We start from the raw sequence: 14,968 nt of genomic DNA on the forward strand, positions 1-14,968 counted from the left end.
TAATGCAGAACAGCTAGCTACCTATTCTTACACTGCCATGATGCTGCCACAATATGGCCTTTGAATTTGTTTGGCCTTATATGGGTTCAGCCACCCTCCAGCCCTGCCAAAGAGAGCGTTGACCCTATGAGGAATGATGGTGTTAGAGGTGCGGTTCGATATAGGAAAATAAAAGGGGGTTCAAAGACCAAGCTCCAGGTAAGAACTCTGATAGAAAATCTGAGAGGTACCATAATTTCTTGGGCTAGAAGCGGAAAGGATTATGGGGTTATTCGGTGGTGGATTTAGAAAATCAAGGGGAGAACATAGCAAGCAAGGCTAAAGAGGGGTAGTAGGTCAAATTTTGACAGCTGCTCCTGAGCTAACTTGGGGCCTGCACGGAGTAGTGGCATCTTCAGGGACTACCAGGGGTGAACAGCAATGTTTACTCTAGCCCATTACATGCATGCAGCCCAAGTGCGCCTGAGGAATGGTTGCTTCTGTTCAGCCCAAGAAATCTTCATCTTAGTTGGAAAAGTGTAGCCCAAGAAGGCACAAGTATCTTCTTTGGGAGTGACAGATTCCTCCTAATTGTTTCTTTTTTTTTAATAAATATTCCTCCCAATTCTTGCTCATATTTGGAGGATCCATGAGGAACAAAAAAAGCAAGTAATTGTTTGAATAGTTTTTTTTAGTAGTTTTTTAGGCTAATTTAGATTTTGTTTTTATTTAGTTCATTGTTGGACTAGTTATAGACTTTTTAATTAAAGTTTGCTAATTTCAAGTTATACTTAAGTTAGGACCTCTTAGTCACAATTTTCATTGTATGGACAAATATTGTCCAAAACATTAAATAGATACTATTTAAGTGGGACGTGGATGGCTCGAGGGGGAATCACGTCACCTTTTTTAGATAAAAACAAACTTCTACTGAACAAGAGAGAAAAGAAACCTAAGGCTTGAGACTAGGTGGCGAGAAAACCTCAGGGCTTCCTCAAAATTGCATGCGTTTGGCTGAAATTTCTTGCTGATTTCTTGTTGATTTTATTATTTCTCAAGTTCTCTACATCAATGATAGAAGGCAGAATTATTCTTACTTTTAATATTCGTAACTTCAAAGGATGTATATTTTAATTTTAGTTTTAGGCTTTATTTCTAACATTTTTAAGTTTTTTAAGGATTCTAGGGTGTTTTTATATTTTTAGGTATTGTTCACTGGTTAATTCATAGTAACTGTTCACAGGTACTTTTCATGTTATTGCTCATGTGTATTTATTCATGTATTACTGTTCACATGGGTATTTCTGAAAATTTACATTATTTAGGGGTATTTTAGAGCCTTAAATGTATAATTGGTTTCAAGTTAATTTTAGGATATCATAGGCTTATAAAATTAATTTTAGGGTTTCATAGGCTTATAAAATTAATTTTAGGGTTTTTTAGGCTTATAAAAGGTTGGGATGTCAGATTTCATGAACTTTGGCCTGTAGTCAGCACTTGCAAGTGACCCTAAAACACCCTACAACATGCATGGAGAGTGTCAAATGTCGAGGTGGATAGCTCGCTAGGGGGTGGGGGTAGCAAAACAAAATCTCACGAGCACCAGGTTTTTGCACATATACCCAGAAGGCCTTAGAACATTCATCTCACTTTTGTAAACTCCAGGTGTAAAGCCTCATTTTTGTAGTAGTAGAGTCTGATATACATAGACTCAATTTTGTAGAAGAACTGCTTATACTTGTGGATCAGTTCTTAATATGCAATAAAAAAACAGTTACCATTTAAATAAAAAATGCCGTTCTTGACCTTTATGTGTTTCCTTGAAATCTCTTTGACTCTTGTTGTCTTTTTAAATTGTATCCTAGAGGTCTACTACAGTTCTCTTCGCTTCAATAAAATTGATTACATCGAAAAAAACCCAACATGGGGATATTCAGTCATTTCGATACTGCTCATTTTGATAATGGGCTGTATCAATACATGTAGAAGTATTATTCAAAGAAAGCACTAAGCCTGGTATCCAGTGAGATGAGCTACAAAATAACCTACTACATGGAATTACAACCATAGAGCTGTGAATTCTGTGTTTGGAGGTATACAAGTTTTTCACTTTATCTTTTAGCTAATTTAGCCATATTATAAGTTTCCTTCTCTGACGGCATAATTACTTTTCTCAACTAAAGGACCAAAAAAGCGAACCAAATTCCAACAATATTCAAGAAGGTTGTTGCCATGAGCAAATTAAAAGATCACAAATCATGGAAGCAAGCAGTCCTGATCTAGAAAATCTTTAGAGCTAACAACAAGAAAAATTACATTCATCTTTCTCAGTCTACTGTTAGAATACTAAAATAAAATGACTATGGCCGAGAAGCTAAATCCTTGGTACTCAACAGTAAATAACACGTAGAAATGTGATCCACATTGAACATCATAACTACACTTCATTGTGCCAGTTGTTTTCTCGAACCAGATTGGATGCTGAATTGGAAAGTTGCAATACAAACAAAGCAAGTGATACATCTTAACCAAAATTGTATTCCAAAAAAGCGAACCAACAATATTCAAGAAGGTTGTTGTAATGAGCAAATTACAAGATCACAAATCATGGAAGCAAGCAGTCCTGATCTAGAAAATATCTTTAGAGCTGACAACAAGAAAAATTACATTCGTCTTTCTCAGTCTATTGTTAGAATTACTAAAATAAAATGACTATGGCCGAGAAGCTAAATCCTTGGTATTCAACAGTAAATAACAGGTACAAATGTGATCCACATTGAACATCATAACTACACTTCATTGTGCCATTTGTTTTCTCGAACCGGATTGGATGCTGAATTGGAAAGTTGCAATACAAGCAAAGAAAGTACTACATCTTAACCAAATTTGTATTTAAAGCCCCATAGTAAGATCCAAATTGATCACATGAATAATAGAACCAAATCTTGAATACCAATTTCACTATTTATTTGAAAAAAAAAAAAGAATCTGACTTCAATTGTGTGCACATAATGAAATCCTGAGAAAACAAGTTACTTTCTTCATGGAGTAGTGTAATGCTACTCCACTACAATGCTATACTTCAACTCAGAACCGAGAAGGAAGCTGAACCATAGTTACTGGAAGCGCCCAACTAGGGTGACGCTCCCGCTCCAGAACCCAGCTCCGGCGCTCCGTAGCCGAGATCTCGATCGGAACTCGTTCCCTACTTTTTGGGAGCTTGCTCCTATTTTTAGGATTCTCGATCCCGTTCACAACAAAGCTCGCTCCCGATACTGCACGGAACGAGTTCCTTAAATTTTAGGATCTCGTTCTTGAATAAATTAGATCCTCGCTCCCAAAGTTTTTGGAGCGCGATCCCTACATTTCCGGAACTCCATCCCTATTTTCCCGAAACATCCTCAAAGAAACTTCTTAAATGAAATTAATTTTTAAAATAAAATAATTATATTTTAAGCCAAATTTTTATAAAAAGGGAGTTCTGCGATGGGAGTGTGGACTAATCATGCACAGAACGCGATCCTTCCTTGAATGGAAATCGATCCTTTCCAAATAGGAACACGGTCATTCTTAGATGGGGGCGCGATCCTGCTGTCGATGGGAGCATGATCCTAATGAATATGGGAACACGATCCCATTTAACATGGAAATCATTCCCGTTAAATAGGGATCTCGATCCCGATGTATTGGGACTGCACTCCTTGTTCATACGGGATCTCGATCTGCTACTTTTACCCTCACCGGAACTCGCTCCTCGAGCTCTAGAGCTTTGAGCAGACATCGCTCCGACGCTCCCGCTCCCGCTAGCTATGAGCTGAACCACTTAGCTATGAAGTATTAATAGTTAAGTATGTAGAAATGACACGTACTCAACGCACCCATCCACCAACAGGAGTAACCTGACATCTCCTTAATATTATCCACTCAATAACTTCACGAATCATCTTTACATACATAACATAATTCATTACATTTACTCTGAAAATACAAACATACGACAACCACCAATTGATTTGGATCTACTGATTCATTTTTTTCTCCAAAGACATAAGAAGATCTTTTCTTTTTTTTGAGAAAGGGTTGACTTTATAAAATAATAAGTAAAATACATTAAATTTTAAATAGTTAAGAGGCATCCACAAACTGGGTGCTCAGAGTACAGAAGGAAGTAAGAACACGAGAAGGAGAAATCTGGGGAAGAAAAGGAAGCAGAAGAAGTCGGTTTAACAAACTTAAACCAGATAATGAATTATAGGAGAAAAGGAAAATGGGGTCTTCTCGTAAATTGTAAATTCTACGAGTACAGAAGGATGTAAGAAGATTAAATTATAACAAGACAACTTGTAAATTGTAAAACATAGGGGACATCAACATCAATCAAAATGGAGAAATCAATCATGCATAACAGAAAGATATCATAGCACCACACACGATGACAACAAGAGGAAGGAGATAAACCAAATGTAAGGATAAACCAACCCTGATTGACCAAAATCATAAAACGAATAAGGAAAAAAACAGAAGAAAGCCAGTCCAACAACAAATCACAAATTCATTATAAAAATTATAAACTAACCTCAATCATGCATAACAGAAAGATATCATAGCACCACACACAATGACAACAAGAGGAAGGAGATAAACCAAATGTAAGGATTAACCAACCCTGTTTGACCAAAATCATAAAACCAAAAAGAAAAAATAAGGAAAGAAAGCAAGTCCAACAACAAATCACAAATTAATTATAAAAACTATAAACCAACCTTTCCATCTATAAGTAAACCTATGTATCCATCGACTTGAGGGTTTCCACCATTAACTTTGTTTGCTCATGCACCAGTTCCACTCTCTTCAAGTAGACATCCATCTCCAACATCTGCTGCCTTCCCCACTTCTCCTCCAACATCTGCACCTTTGATTTCTCCATCGACCCCAATACCCTCTTCGCAAGCCCCTCACCCCCAACAAACCCTAGCCCACCAAACCCTGGCACAAACCCAGGGTTATGGGGACTCGGCCCACTCTGAATCCACTCACTAACCAATGTCGAACCTGGATCCTTCAGCTCGGGTACTTCACCACCCACCACATGGTTCTGGACATTCTCCTTCTTGACCGCCTTTGCCTTAGAAAGGAGTCTCCTCTTTGCATTTGAAACAGGACTGGGTTTAGGTTTTTGGGAGTCATTCTCTTCAAATTCAGCTTCCTCTTTACTATTTTCATCCCCCCAGATCTTCTTGGAGAGCTCGTATGCGTCCTGCTCCTCTGGGGTCTTGAAATTAACCTCTTTTCCTGCTTCCTCCCTTGCAAAAGTGGTCTTGAACTTCTTCCTGACCCTCCTGAGCTTCTCCACAACCTGAGACTGAGATTTATTACTCTCACTGTTGAGCCACTTCTGAACAAACTCATAGATGGCGGCATGGTCTTGACGGCCTTTCGGGTGCTTCTTCGAATAGTCGAGGAACCCTTTGAGAAGATCAATCTCCTCACCAACTTTCCAAATCCTCTGAAAAATCTGCTTCCCACCTCCCTCAGCATTCACCTCCGAGAGCTTCCGTTTTTTGGGATCTTTGCTCTCATCCTGTCTAGATTTCGCGGGTTCAGAGCGTTTCAAGGGAGGAGGCGGGCTGTTCATCAGCTCGGTGGGCCTGGACTTAGGGGAATCAGTGAGCAACGGAGTGTCCATGGCCTTCGAGCTCAGAGGCTTGGCTGAGTGAGACGTGGGTGGGTTATCAGGGTTCCCTTTGTCTTTGTCTTTGATGGAGGAGCGGATGGTGGAGGACCTGCCTTTAGTGGGTGGCTTCACCTTCTCACCCTCGGATTCTGATTCTTCTTCATTATCATCTTCGTCCCCTTCTTCGTCCGATTTTCGGACAGTTTCTTCTTCTCCTCCTTCCTCAGATTCCTCGCTTTCAGAGGTAGGGGATTCTGGGGGACGGACTGCGGGCTTACGCTCATATTGCGATTTATCGTCCTGTTCCGAAGAGGAAGAAGAACTTTCAGAGGAAGAAGACGAAGGCTTTCTCTTGAGGGCCATGTTTCTTTCACTCAGTGAGAGAGAGACAGAGAGAGGGAACTGGCGAAGACAAATGGAGTTCGGCAAACAGGTCCCTGTATAACTGAAAATGATTTCTCTCTTTCTAGGGTTTACAGTTTGGAGCGAGGGTTTAAAAAACGGTTCGGTGACCCAGATCGCACATCGTGAAAATTGGGTTGGATAGGTGGATCGACGGTCGTGATTGGAGGATCTGCCGAATCAATAAGGTGCGACATTAAATTTTGAAAAAAATATATTGAAATTTTTAAAAGAGTATTGATAATACAAGACCTTTACACACCTATAAGAGTAGGGCCCTAAAATATTATCATTAAATTTTAACATAAATCTCTAGAAAAGTTATCAGATGAGCTTGAGATTTTGGTGAATGGGTTTATTTATAACTTTTTTAAAAATTTATGTCAAATTTAATAGTGATCATTTGGGTCACACTCATATGAGTGTGGGATGGTCTCATAGTATCAATACTCAATTTTAAATATCTTTTTTTATAAAATCAGTAGTATTGTATTATATTTTTTATTATTTTATTAAAATACATAGAAATTGAGAATTTGTCTCACGTCGAAATGTTTGATATTTATTGCATTCATTATATAATCAAAATGATATTTAAAATGCAAAGCATTGTAATAAAATAGATATCTCTTACTCAAAGGAAATGTATAATAGTTTTGGACATTTTGATTTAATATAACGAAAGAAAAAATATAACTCTCACAAATAAATAGATCTACAATATTGGGAACTAGTCGGATCTTGCTAGTTCTTTGATAGAACTAAGGGTTTCTCCCATAGATTGACAAAAACTGCATCCACTGTTTTTTTATTTTTTCATCACCAAACTGGCCGGTTCGGGCTGGTTATATTCGGTTTTGGCCGGTTCTATTACAATGAGGCCCCATTGTATATTTTCAAATTTTTTAATTTCCAATTTGGTAATCTGTTTTTGAGGCAAAATATAAAAATTTAAGCAAAAAAAAAAAAAATAACTTTGATGCAAATAAAAGCAATTTATGGCTAGATACACTCGATTTCCTACCACATATGAGCTTTTGGGGTCAACAAGGTCAATTTATTAGACAAATCAGATCATAATCCGGTTAAAATAACCATCTCCCGCAAAGACAAGAAGCTTCCAGCTAATATTATTCGGGCCGGACCACAAGCTTCCAGCTAATATTGTTCGGGCTGGACCACATTTCTACAGGGTCCAAAGTATAAAGCATCCATCTTAAAGATGGATGCAAATAGGTGGTCCATCTAAAAACAATTGAAACAAAGGGTCGAAATGTTTTTTTAATAGAATTATTATTTTTAATTTATAAAATTTATTTATTTTTTCATATTCATGATCTCCATATTAGAGATTACATGTCCTTAAAAATTAAATAAAAAAGTCATCTCAAAAATAGATTTTTAAGATATGGCAAAAGGTGTTCCTTTTTAAAACATATAAAAATTACATTAAGGCTGGAGCTTGCACAATATAGTCCTAGACACTCCTATATGAGGACATTGTGAAGCTGATTCCCTCAGGCAAAAAGCTTACTTAGGAGTATATTTTCTTGATCTAAATAAATTTAGATCCACTTTAAAAACACCATTTTGAAAAAATAAATAAAAGAATTCTTAAAAACTTAGAAATTTTGAGTTGGGTAGTTGATATCTAAGTTATACGCAACTAAAATTTAGAGTCCCATAAATGTTTTTGAAAAAGAAAAAATAGCCTTGCAATATATGATATGCTTGAATGGAGTACATAACACTCTTGGCAAATAGTGAATGCATGAGCTCCCATGAAATACTTAAACTTTTGGTGATTTTTTATTTTCCCTCAATATTGCTAAGTTAATATTCAAAAAGAAAAAAATTATAGATACCTTTTTGGACTAAACTTTCTAGGTATGCCACCCTTTATTACTTTTTAAGCTACATCACTAAGTCTAAAACTATTCATTTTTGCATTTATCCCCAAAGTACCTACATGTATTTAAGATAATTTTTCTTTCTAAAAACTTGAAATTAGGAATTTTAGAGGACTAAACTATCTAGGTATGCCACCCTTTATTACTTTTTAAGCTACATCACTAAGTCTAAAACTATTCATTTTTGCATTTATCCCCTAAGTACCTACATGTATTTAAGATAATTTTTCTTTCTAAACACTTGAAATTAGGAATTTTAGAGAGAGAAACTATCTAAAAAATTTTAAGTGAAAAATTATCTCAAATTTTAAAAGTTTAGAGAGAGAAATTATACCCCCAAAGTACCTGCATGTATTTAAAATAGTTTCTATTTCTAAAAACTTGAAATTAAGAATTTTAGAGAGAGAAACTATCTAAAAATTTTAAAAAAGGAACTTATCTCAAATTCTAAAATTTTTGAGAGAGAAAACTAGCTCAAATATCAAATTTTAAATAGAAAAAAAATTTCAATTTTTTTAGAGAGAGATACTATCTCAAATTTCAAGTTGTCTCAATTTTGAAGTTTTTAAATAGAAAGTAGATTTAGGTGGGCTGGCCTTGTGCGACACTGACCAAATACAACATATATTAAGAAGTGCAAGTTAATTCAAATGGAAAGACTTAAAAGGGCACGGGGCAAGACCAAAAAATTGTGTTTGGAAGTAGTTCGAAAAGATATAAAGACTTATGGTTTCATTGAAGATACAACATTTAATAGAGCATATTGGTGGTTCAGGATTCGTGTAGCCGACCCAATTAATTGAGTAAAGGCTATGATAATGATGATGAAAATGAAACTCTCTAAAAATTTAAAACCAGATATAAAAAAACTAAATGGATGGGAGCATTGATTTCATTATCATCAAAGCTTTTTTCCAATTAATTGCAGTCAACTACACAAATAATGGTATGCTATGCTGCTCTATTGGGCATACTCCTTGCTCTTTTAAGCCTTCTACTTAAATTATCTCGCACTCCCAACAGGTGTTGTATTGATCTGCACCACACATGATCAGCCCACCTAAGTTTACTTTTTTTTATCTTATCGTCTATTGATATCACACTTAATTTTTTCTAAATGTATTCATTTTAAATTTTATCCCTTCTTATATTGCCACTAATCCATCTCAACATGTTCATCTTCATTACCCTCATTATATAGATATGTTGTTTTTTGACCTCCTAACATTCCCCCTCTTAAAGTAAGGATGGTTTCGCAATTGTTCTATAAAATTTGCTCTTTCAGTAATTGGTATGCAACGATCACATAAAATTTCAACCGTGCATATCCACTTCGTCCTACCCAGTTCTAATTTCATGTGCGGCATCTTCCTTAATATCTCAATTTTCTTAAATTATCAACCTAAAATATCGGAAGTGAGCTATTTTTGTATTTATTGAATGTCAATTTTAACTATTTCATTATAGTTTTTATCATTATTAAACCTGCATTCTATATACTATATTTTAGTCTAGCTAATTTTAAAATGGACTAAAGCATGGTTAAATGGGAATATTTTGTTCTAAAAAAAGGTATGTTTTTTTGCCAAGAGGTGGTTAAATGGGAATATTTTGTTCTAAGAAAAGGTATGTTTTTTTGCCAAGAGGTTGATGAAAAGATAAATAGCATTAGAGTTAACCGTGCATGAAAGTATATTCGGAGGGATATCTATAATTTTTTTAAAAAGAAAAGTTAGTGCAAAGTTAAAACATCAGGGAAATTGCCACGTGTTAACTCAACGTTCACAATCTACTCACCACATGTTGGAAGGCGCATGTCCTCCACACGACGATCACCCACCAACCCATTCCAAACAGAACGTAAAGTTCACACAGATGAGAGAGTTTAGAGAGAGAAAGGGCTTCTAAGAAGAGCGAGTTAGAGAGAGAGGGGGCTTCTAAAATGGCTTCCTCCATGGCTCTAGTTGGTGCAGGTTTCTTGTACAGGCCAAAAATGGAGGTGGAAAGAAGGTTTAGATCATCATGTATCAAAACAAAGCCTTCCTCCTCCTATGTAAGTGTGAGAGCTGAAGCCATCAATCCTGAAATCAGGAAGACTGAGCAAAAAGTAGTGGACTCGGTCCAAGTCTCTGAACTCTCCAACCCATTAACTGCTTATTGCAGGTACTTCTCTCTCTCTCTCCCTCTGTGTAAGGGCATGTTGACTCGGCGCTTACCTTTGCCGAGTAACTCCATGGAGTTCATCTGACTCGCTCAAGTGGTGTACATGGCTAAAAATGACGGGCAATGATTTCACGCGTATAGTAATCTGTTGCAACAACTTTAAAAAATTATTTTATGGGCATTAGTTTAATTCAAAGTTTGAAATATATACTCCTTTCATTCTGATGAACAATCACAAAAAAAATAAAAAAAATTGAAAACACGAAAGTATTATTTTAGCCCAATTAATATAGAACGTTTATTTTGATGAGATGCTTAGATCTAGGTTTAGAAAGATTTTTTCATTTCTAATTTTTTTAGATGGCTTTATTATTATTAGATGAACAATGTTAAAAAAGAAAAAAATAATTTTGAGTTTATAAAGGCTAAGATATTGAAATTTACAAAATGAAAGGTCTAGATTCGTTTTTGGATGGGATTCATTTTGATCATATCTAAGGTTCAAATTGAATTTTTTTTGGAGGGATTGATTATTGAGATAAAGAGAGAGAGTGTAAAATTTGTAGTCATACAAATATCACAAACATAGTTTTTTAGAAATGTCGTTGCATTATACTATAATACAACGGTTACATTGGATCATTGATAAAAAAAGGAACTAACATAAATATTTAATTAAGAAAGGAATTTTAAATAAAATGAAAATTTGTGTCCATACCATTATTTTGAACATTATGACAAAAAGCCCTTACTATTTAGAAGGATGAGCCCCTCAATTTTTTTTAAAATAATTTTTAGACAAATTTGATTCTCTCTTATTTTTTAATCATCGGACCACTTGATTTAAGGTGGTTTGATATTTAAAGGTTTGCCCTTGGTCAGTTTTTTTTAAGGTTTAAGGTAAATATCGGATTGCATTTAGACCTCCTTTTCTGAAAGTTTAAGGTTGTCTAATGTTTATAACATTGGAGTGCATTATAGACCTCATTTTCTAAAGGTTTAAGGTTGTCTAATGTTTATAACATCATACTGTATTTTAGACCTCATGTTTTGAAAGTTTAAAGGGGCCATAAAATTTTTAAAATAAATTTTACATATGGTTAATTTAAAAGTCGAACCGGGGCCAAACTTATAAAATAAAAAATTGGGACAAGGACCTCCGCATATTTTTGGACCATCACATAATAACGGTTAATAAAATTGTATGGGCATAATCCTGAATAAAAAAAATTAGAAGACTATTATAAAGACAGAATATGGAAGAATCTATACAGACTTTTCCCTTTCATTTATAGCTTGAAATAATTTAGAAAAAAAAATTAAAAATCGAATTATAAAAAAAAAAAGAAAAAAAAAGGGATTGCATACTATGATATCATTTACTTTTGGTTCAAGGAGACTACAATCATTTTTGGCCATTGGATGTACAATTCTATATATTGAAGTGTGTCACAATATTCAAAAAATTTATTTTAAACCTTATACCCAATTAACTACACATCTTCATCCACTCATGTTACATCTAAAGGTTTATAATGATTGTGATATCCTTGCATTAAAAGTAAATGGTCTCATTGAATGTATTTCTTAAAAAAAATTCACAAATCATGATAGATGGAAGTACATTTATATATAAAAAAAGTATATAATGAGACCATTTACCTTTCATATAAGGTGGTAACAATTAACTTTAGAACATTGCATGTGAAATTAGGTTGTTGCATTTATCTCATTGATTAAGCTCATAGTTCTTTTTTCTTTTTTTTTTCGAACTCTGTGATGCAATCAAGCTATCAAATTTTACATCCTTGTACCAAAAATAAATGATTTGAGATCCGTAGGCACTTGTTACTTTTTGATAGAGATCACTCTTTTAAGTATTCATCGCTCTCTAGGTGCTGGAGGTCAGGGACGTTTCCTTTGTGTGATGGAAGCCATGTAAAGCACAACAAAGCTACTGGAGATAATGTAGGGCCTCTACTTCTTAAGAAATAAAAAGATTATCAAATTCTTTTTCATTATCATATTTTGTAGGTATGAGGGTTTATCGATCAAAAACAACTTATTTGTGGATTCAAAGTTGTTCTCCTTTTCTTGCTTGAATTCCACCAACTCTTGTCTTCCTCGTTTCTACAATTGATGTTGTTTGTACTCTTATAATATCACAGGTCATTAGAAGTTCTATTAAGCATTTATATATGGGTGTGGTTTGTATAGTGCCTAGGCTCTAAACAATCAAATTAGAGCCTATTTTCAAATAGTGTCGAGAAATGTGGTTTCAATACTGAAAATCATCGTGATAGCCTTAAAACATATTTTCATCTTTATTTATAAATTTTAAAGTTTAAAAAATAGTGTAGATCGATAGATCTATGAAAACTCGAAAATCTTGAAAATTGACGATCCAAAATGTATTACAAAATACACTATTTCCAAAACTTGAAATCCATTTTTTTCTCATGTCCTTGCATCTTGATGTCGAGATGATCAATTTAAAGATATTTGAGCATCAAAAGAACATCTTCTAGTGAAAGTTTTGAGGTAGGCTCTAATTTGATGGTTGAGAGCCTCGGCTCTATATAAACTTTTGCCTTTATATATAGGAAAACACTTGAGTAGGGCTGCACTGCTATCAAAATAAGTAATACCTCACCTCAAAACTCATGGAAAATTGTACTTTTGGTGTCATAAAACTTTCAAATGGATCATCTTGGCCTCGACAATTATGGTTGGGAAAAAGAAAGGATTTCAAACTCTAAAAACAGTGTATATCAATTTTCAGAGTTGCAAAAGTATTCGATCAGTTTCCAAATCGAAACACTGCAATTTTTTGTAATTTACATCACTTTTATACAACCGTGGTTTAGGATGAAGAAATAACACCATCCACGGAAAGTCCTAAATAGGAAAAAAAGAAAAGAAAAGAAAAAGCATATAATTAGACTTAATAAGTGTTATCTTTGGCACACAAAGGTCACGAACCGTCCTAGCCATTCGTTGCCAAATGGAGAGGCTAGATCTGTATCATTGACCCATTTTGAAGTTCAAGAAAAAAAAATTTAAACTTTATGCAGAGACATGAATGTTTTATGACCATATTTTAAATTAGAAAAGTATATAATAAGATAAATTATCTTGGTACAAGGGGGTCACAATTAATCTTGACCATTAGATGTGAAATTACATGATTGTATTTATTTAATTGATCAAGCTCAAACTTCAAAAGAAATATTCTTGAACTTTATGACATGTCCAAACTATCAAATTTCACATATGATGATTGTAAGTAATTATGACCCCTTTATATCAAGCGTAACCAGTCTCATTGTATACAATCCCTTTTAAATTTGGGTGCTTCATGTGTTTGTGATGTTTGTGCATGGAGTCTTTGTAGATTGACTTATCGAGAGGTGAATCGTCTCTCTCTCCACAAGTCGAATGTCGTAGTATTGGATCAATTTTAAACTGGAAATATTGCAAGTTCTTCTAATTTAAACAAATTAATGGAAGGAAAAAGTATATAAGGTGTCATATTGTATAAGCAAGATGCACTTCAAAAATCCATTGGGAAAGATTGTTCCAACACTTGAAATCTGTCCAATTGATCAGCTCGATCTCGATATGCATAAATATGAAAGAAGAAATGAATTTCATGTATTAAAAAATAATACATCTTGTAACACATTATCTAGACCGTCCGCTGTCAAGATTTTAGAGTGTTTATAGATATGTTAGATCTACACCATTTTTGGGGCTTTCAATTTCATATTAGGGGTGAAAAATAGATTTTTAAGCCATCATACGAGTTTCAATACAAAAAATACATCTTTTAATGAGATTTTGTGGTGCACCTTACCGTGATTATTTAAGTTAACATCTTATACAAACCTCATCCTTAATGGAAAATTCTGAATAAACAATAATCCAATTAGTTTAATTAATTTAATAAGAATTTTATCTTTGATACACAAAAGTTACAATTACGCCTAGCTATTAGAAACAAAATCGGGAGGCCCAAGAGGTGTATCTATACTACATTATTAAGCCACAGTTAAGGGGTGGACACATGTCCCAAAAATAAATAGTGATCCTATTCCTAGAAAGAATGTAAGCTAAGTGACCATAAATTTAGGGCACCTAATAGGATTACTGGATACCATTTGTTAGGATTAAAGATTTTATAACTTTCTATTTTTTTGGCTTTATCTCTCCACTCCCTATATTTTTGTTTAGCTCTTATAGCTCAATTCTCTCAACTTTTAATTTTTATGCAATGTTATCAAATTCGCTTCGCTTAGGTCGAAGAGTCCGAAATTTTCAGATTTTCGGCCTACACCAAAGTTGAGCTCAGCTCAGGTGCATCAGCTTTGGCCTACTTCGAGCTGCTTCGACCTGCTTGGGTTTGATTCAGCCTCTTCAACTAAAGCTTCGGCCTCTTCGGCAGAATCACAAAATCTTCTTTTCTTTTTTTAATAAATTATGTTATTCGGTCTGCTTCAGTCTAATTTGGAATCTTTGGGTAAACCTGAAAATGTCTTATATTACTATTATTTTAATTTTTTGAATTGTTTATTTTTCAAATTTTTATTATTTTCATATATTATATATAAAATCTTTGGCCTAAGCTGAAAAATGTCTTATGTTTGTAATTTTGAATTTGTAATGTTTTAAAATTATATTAATATTATATGTTCCTTTTCCTAAGAGTATTTCAAATATAAAATTTGGGATTATCGTTTAGCAAAACTTTCATGTTTTAAAAATTATTTATGATTAATTTTCGAAATGTTCACAATAAAATTCTAAATGCTCATAACTATGATATTTTGACATTTAGGGT

The 14,968-nt window shown here is 34.2% G+C and overlaps 2 protein-coding genes across 2 annotated transcripts; one reads left to right on the forward strand and one right to left on the reverse strand.

The window, feature by feature from the left end:
- Positions 1-4,511: 4,511 nt before the first annotated feature.
- Positions 4,512-6,066, reverse strand: LOC18447867 (putative transcription factor At5g28040). Its single transcript, XM_006857953.4, has one exon. The coding sequence runs from the start codon at positions 6,014-6,016 to the stop codon at positions 4,763-4,765; it is 1,254 nt and encodes a 417-aa protein (XP_006858015.1). The 5' UTR covers positions 6,017-6,066; the 3' UTR covers positions 4,512-4,762.
- Positions 6,067-9,855: 3,789 nt separating this feature from the next.
- NEET (2 iron, 2 sulfur cluster binding protein) lies at positions 9,856-12,323 on the forward strand. Its single transcript, XM_011630096.3, has 2 exons — positions 9,856-10,128; positions 12,024-12,323. Exons 1-2 carry the CDS (start codon positions 9,908-9,910, stop codon positions 12,121-12,123), a joined length of 321 nt encoding a protein of 106 aa, XP_011628398.1. The 5' UTR covers positions 9,856-9,907; the 3' UTR covers positions 12,124-12,323.
- The last annotated feature ends 2,645 nt before the right edge of the window (positions 12,324-14,968 follow it).

Source organism: Amborella trichopoda, chromosome 9 (assembly GCF_054954075.1).
Source record: "Amborella trichopoda isolate Santa Cruz 75 chromosome 9, AtrichopodaSantaCruz75HAP2 v2.0, whole genome shotgun sequence".
Lineage (NCBI taxonomy): Eukaryota > Viridiplantae > Streptophyta > Magnoliopsida > Amborellales > Amborellaceae > Amborella > Amborella trichopoda.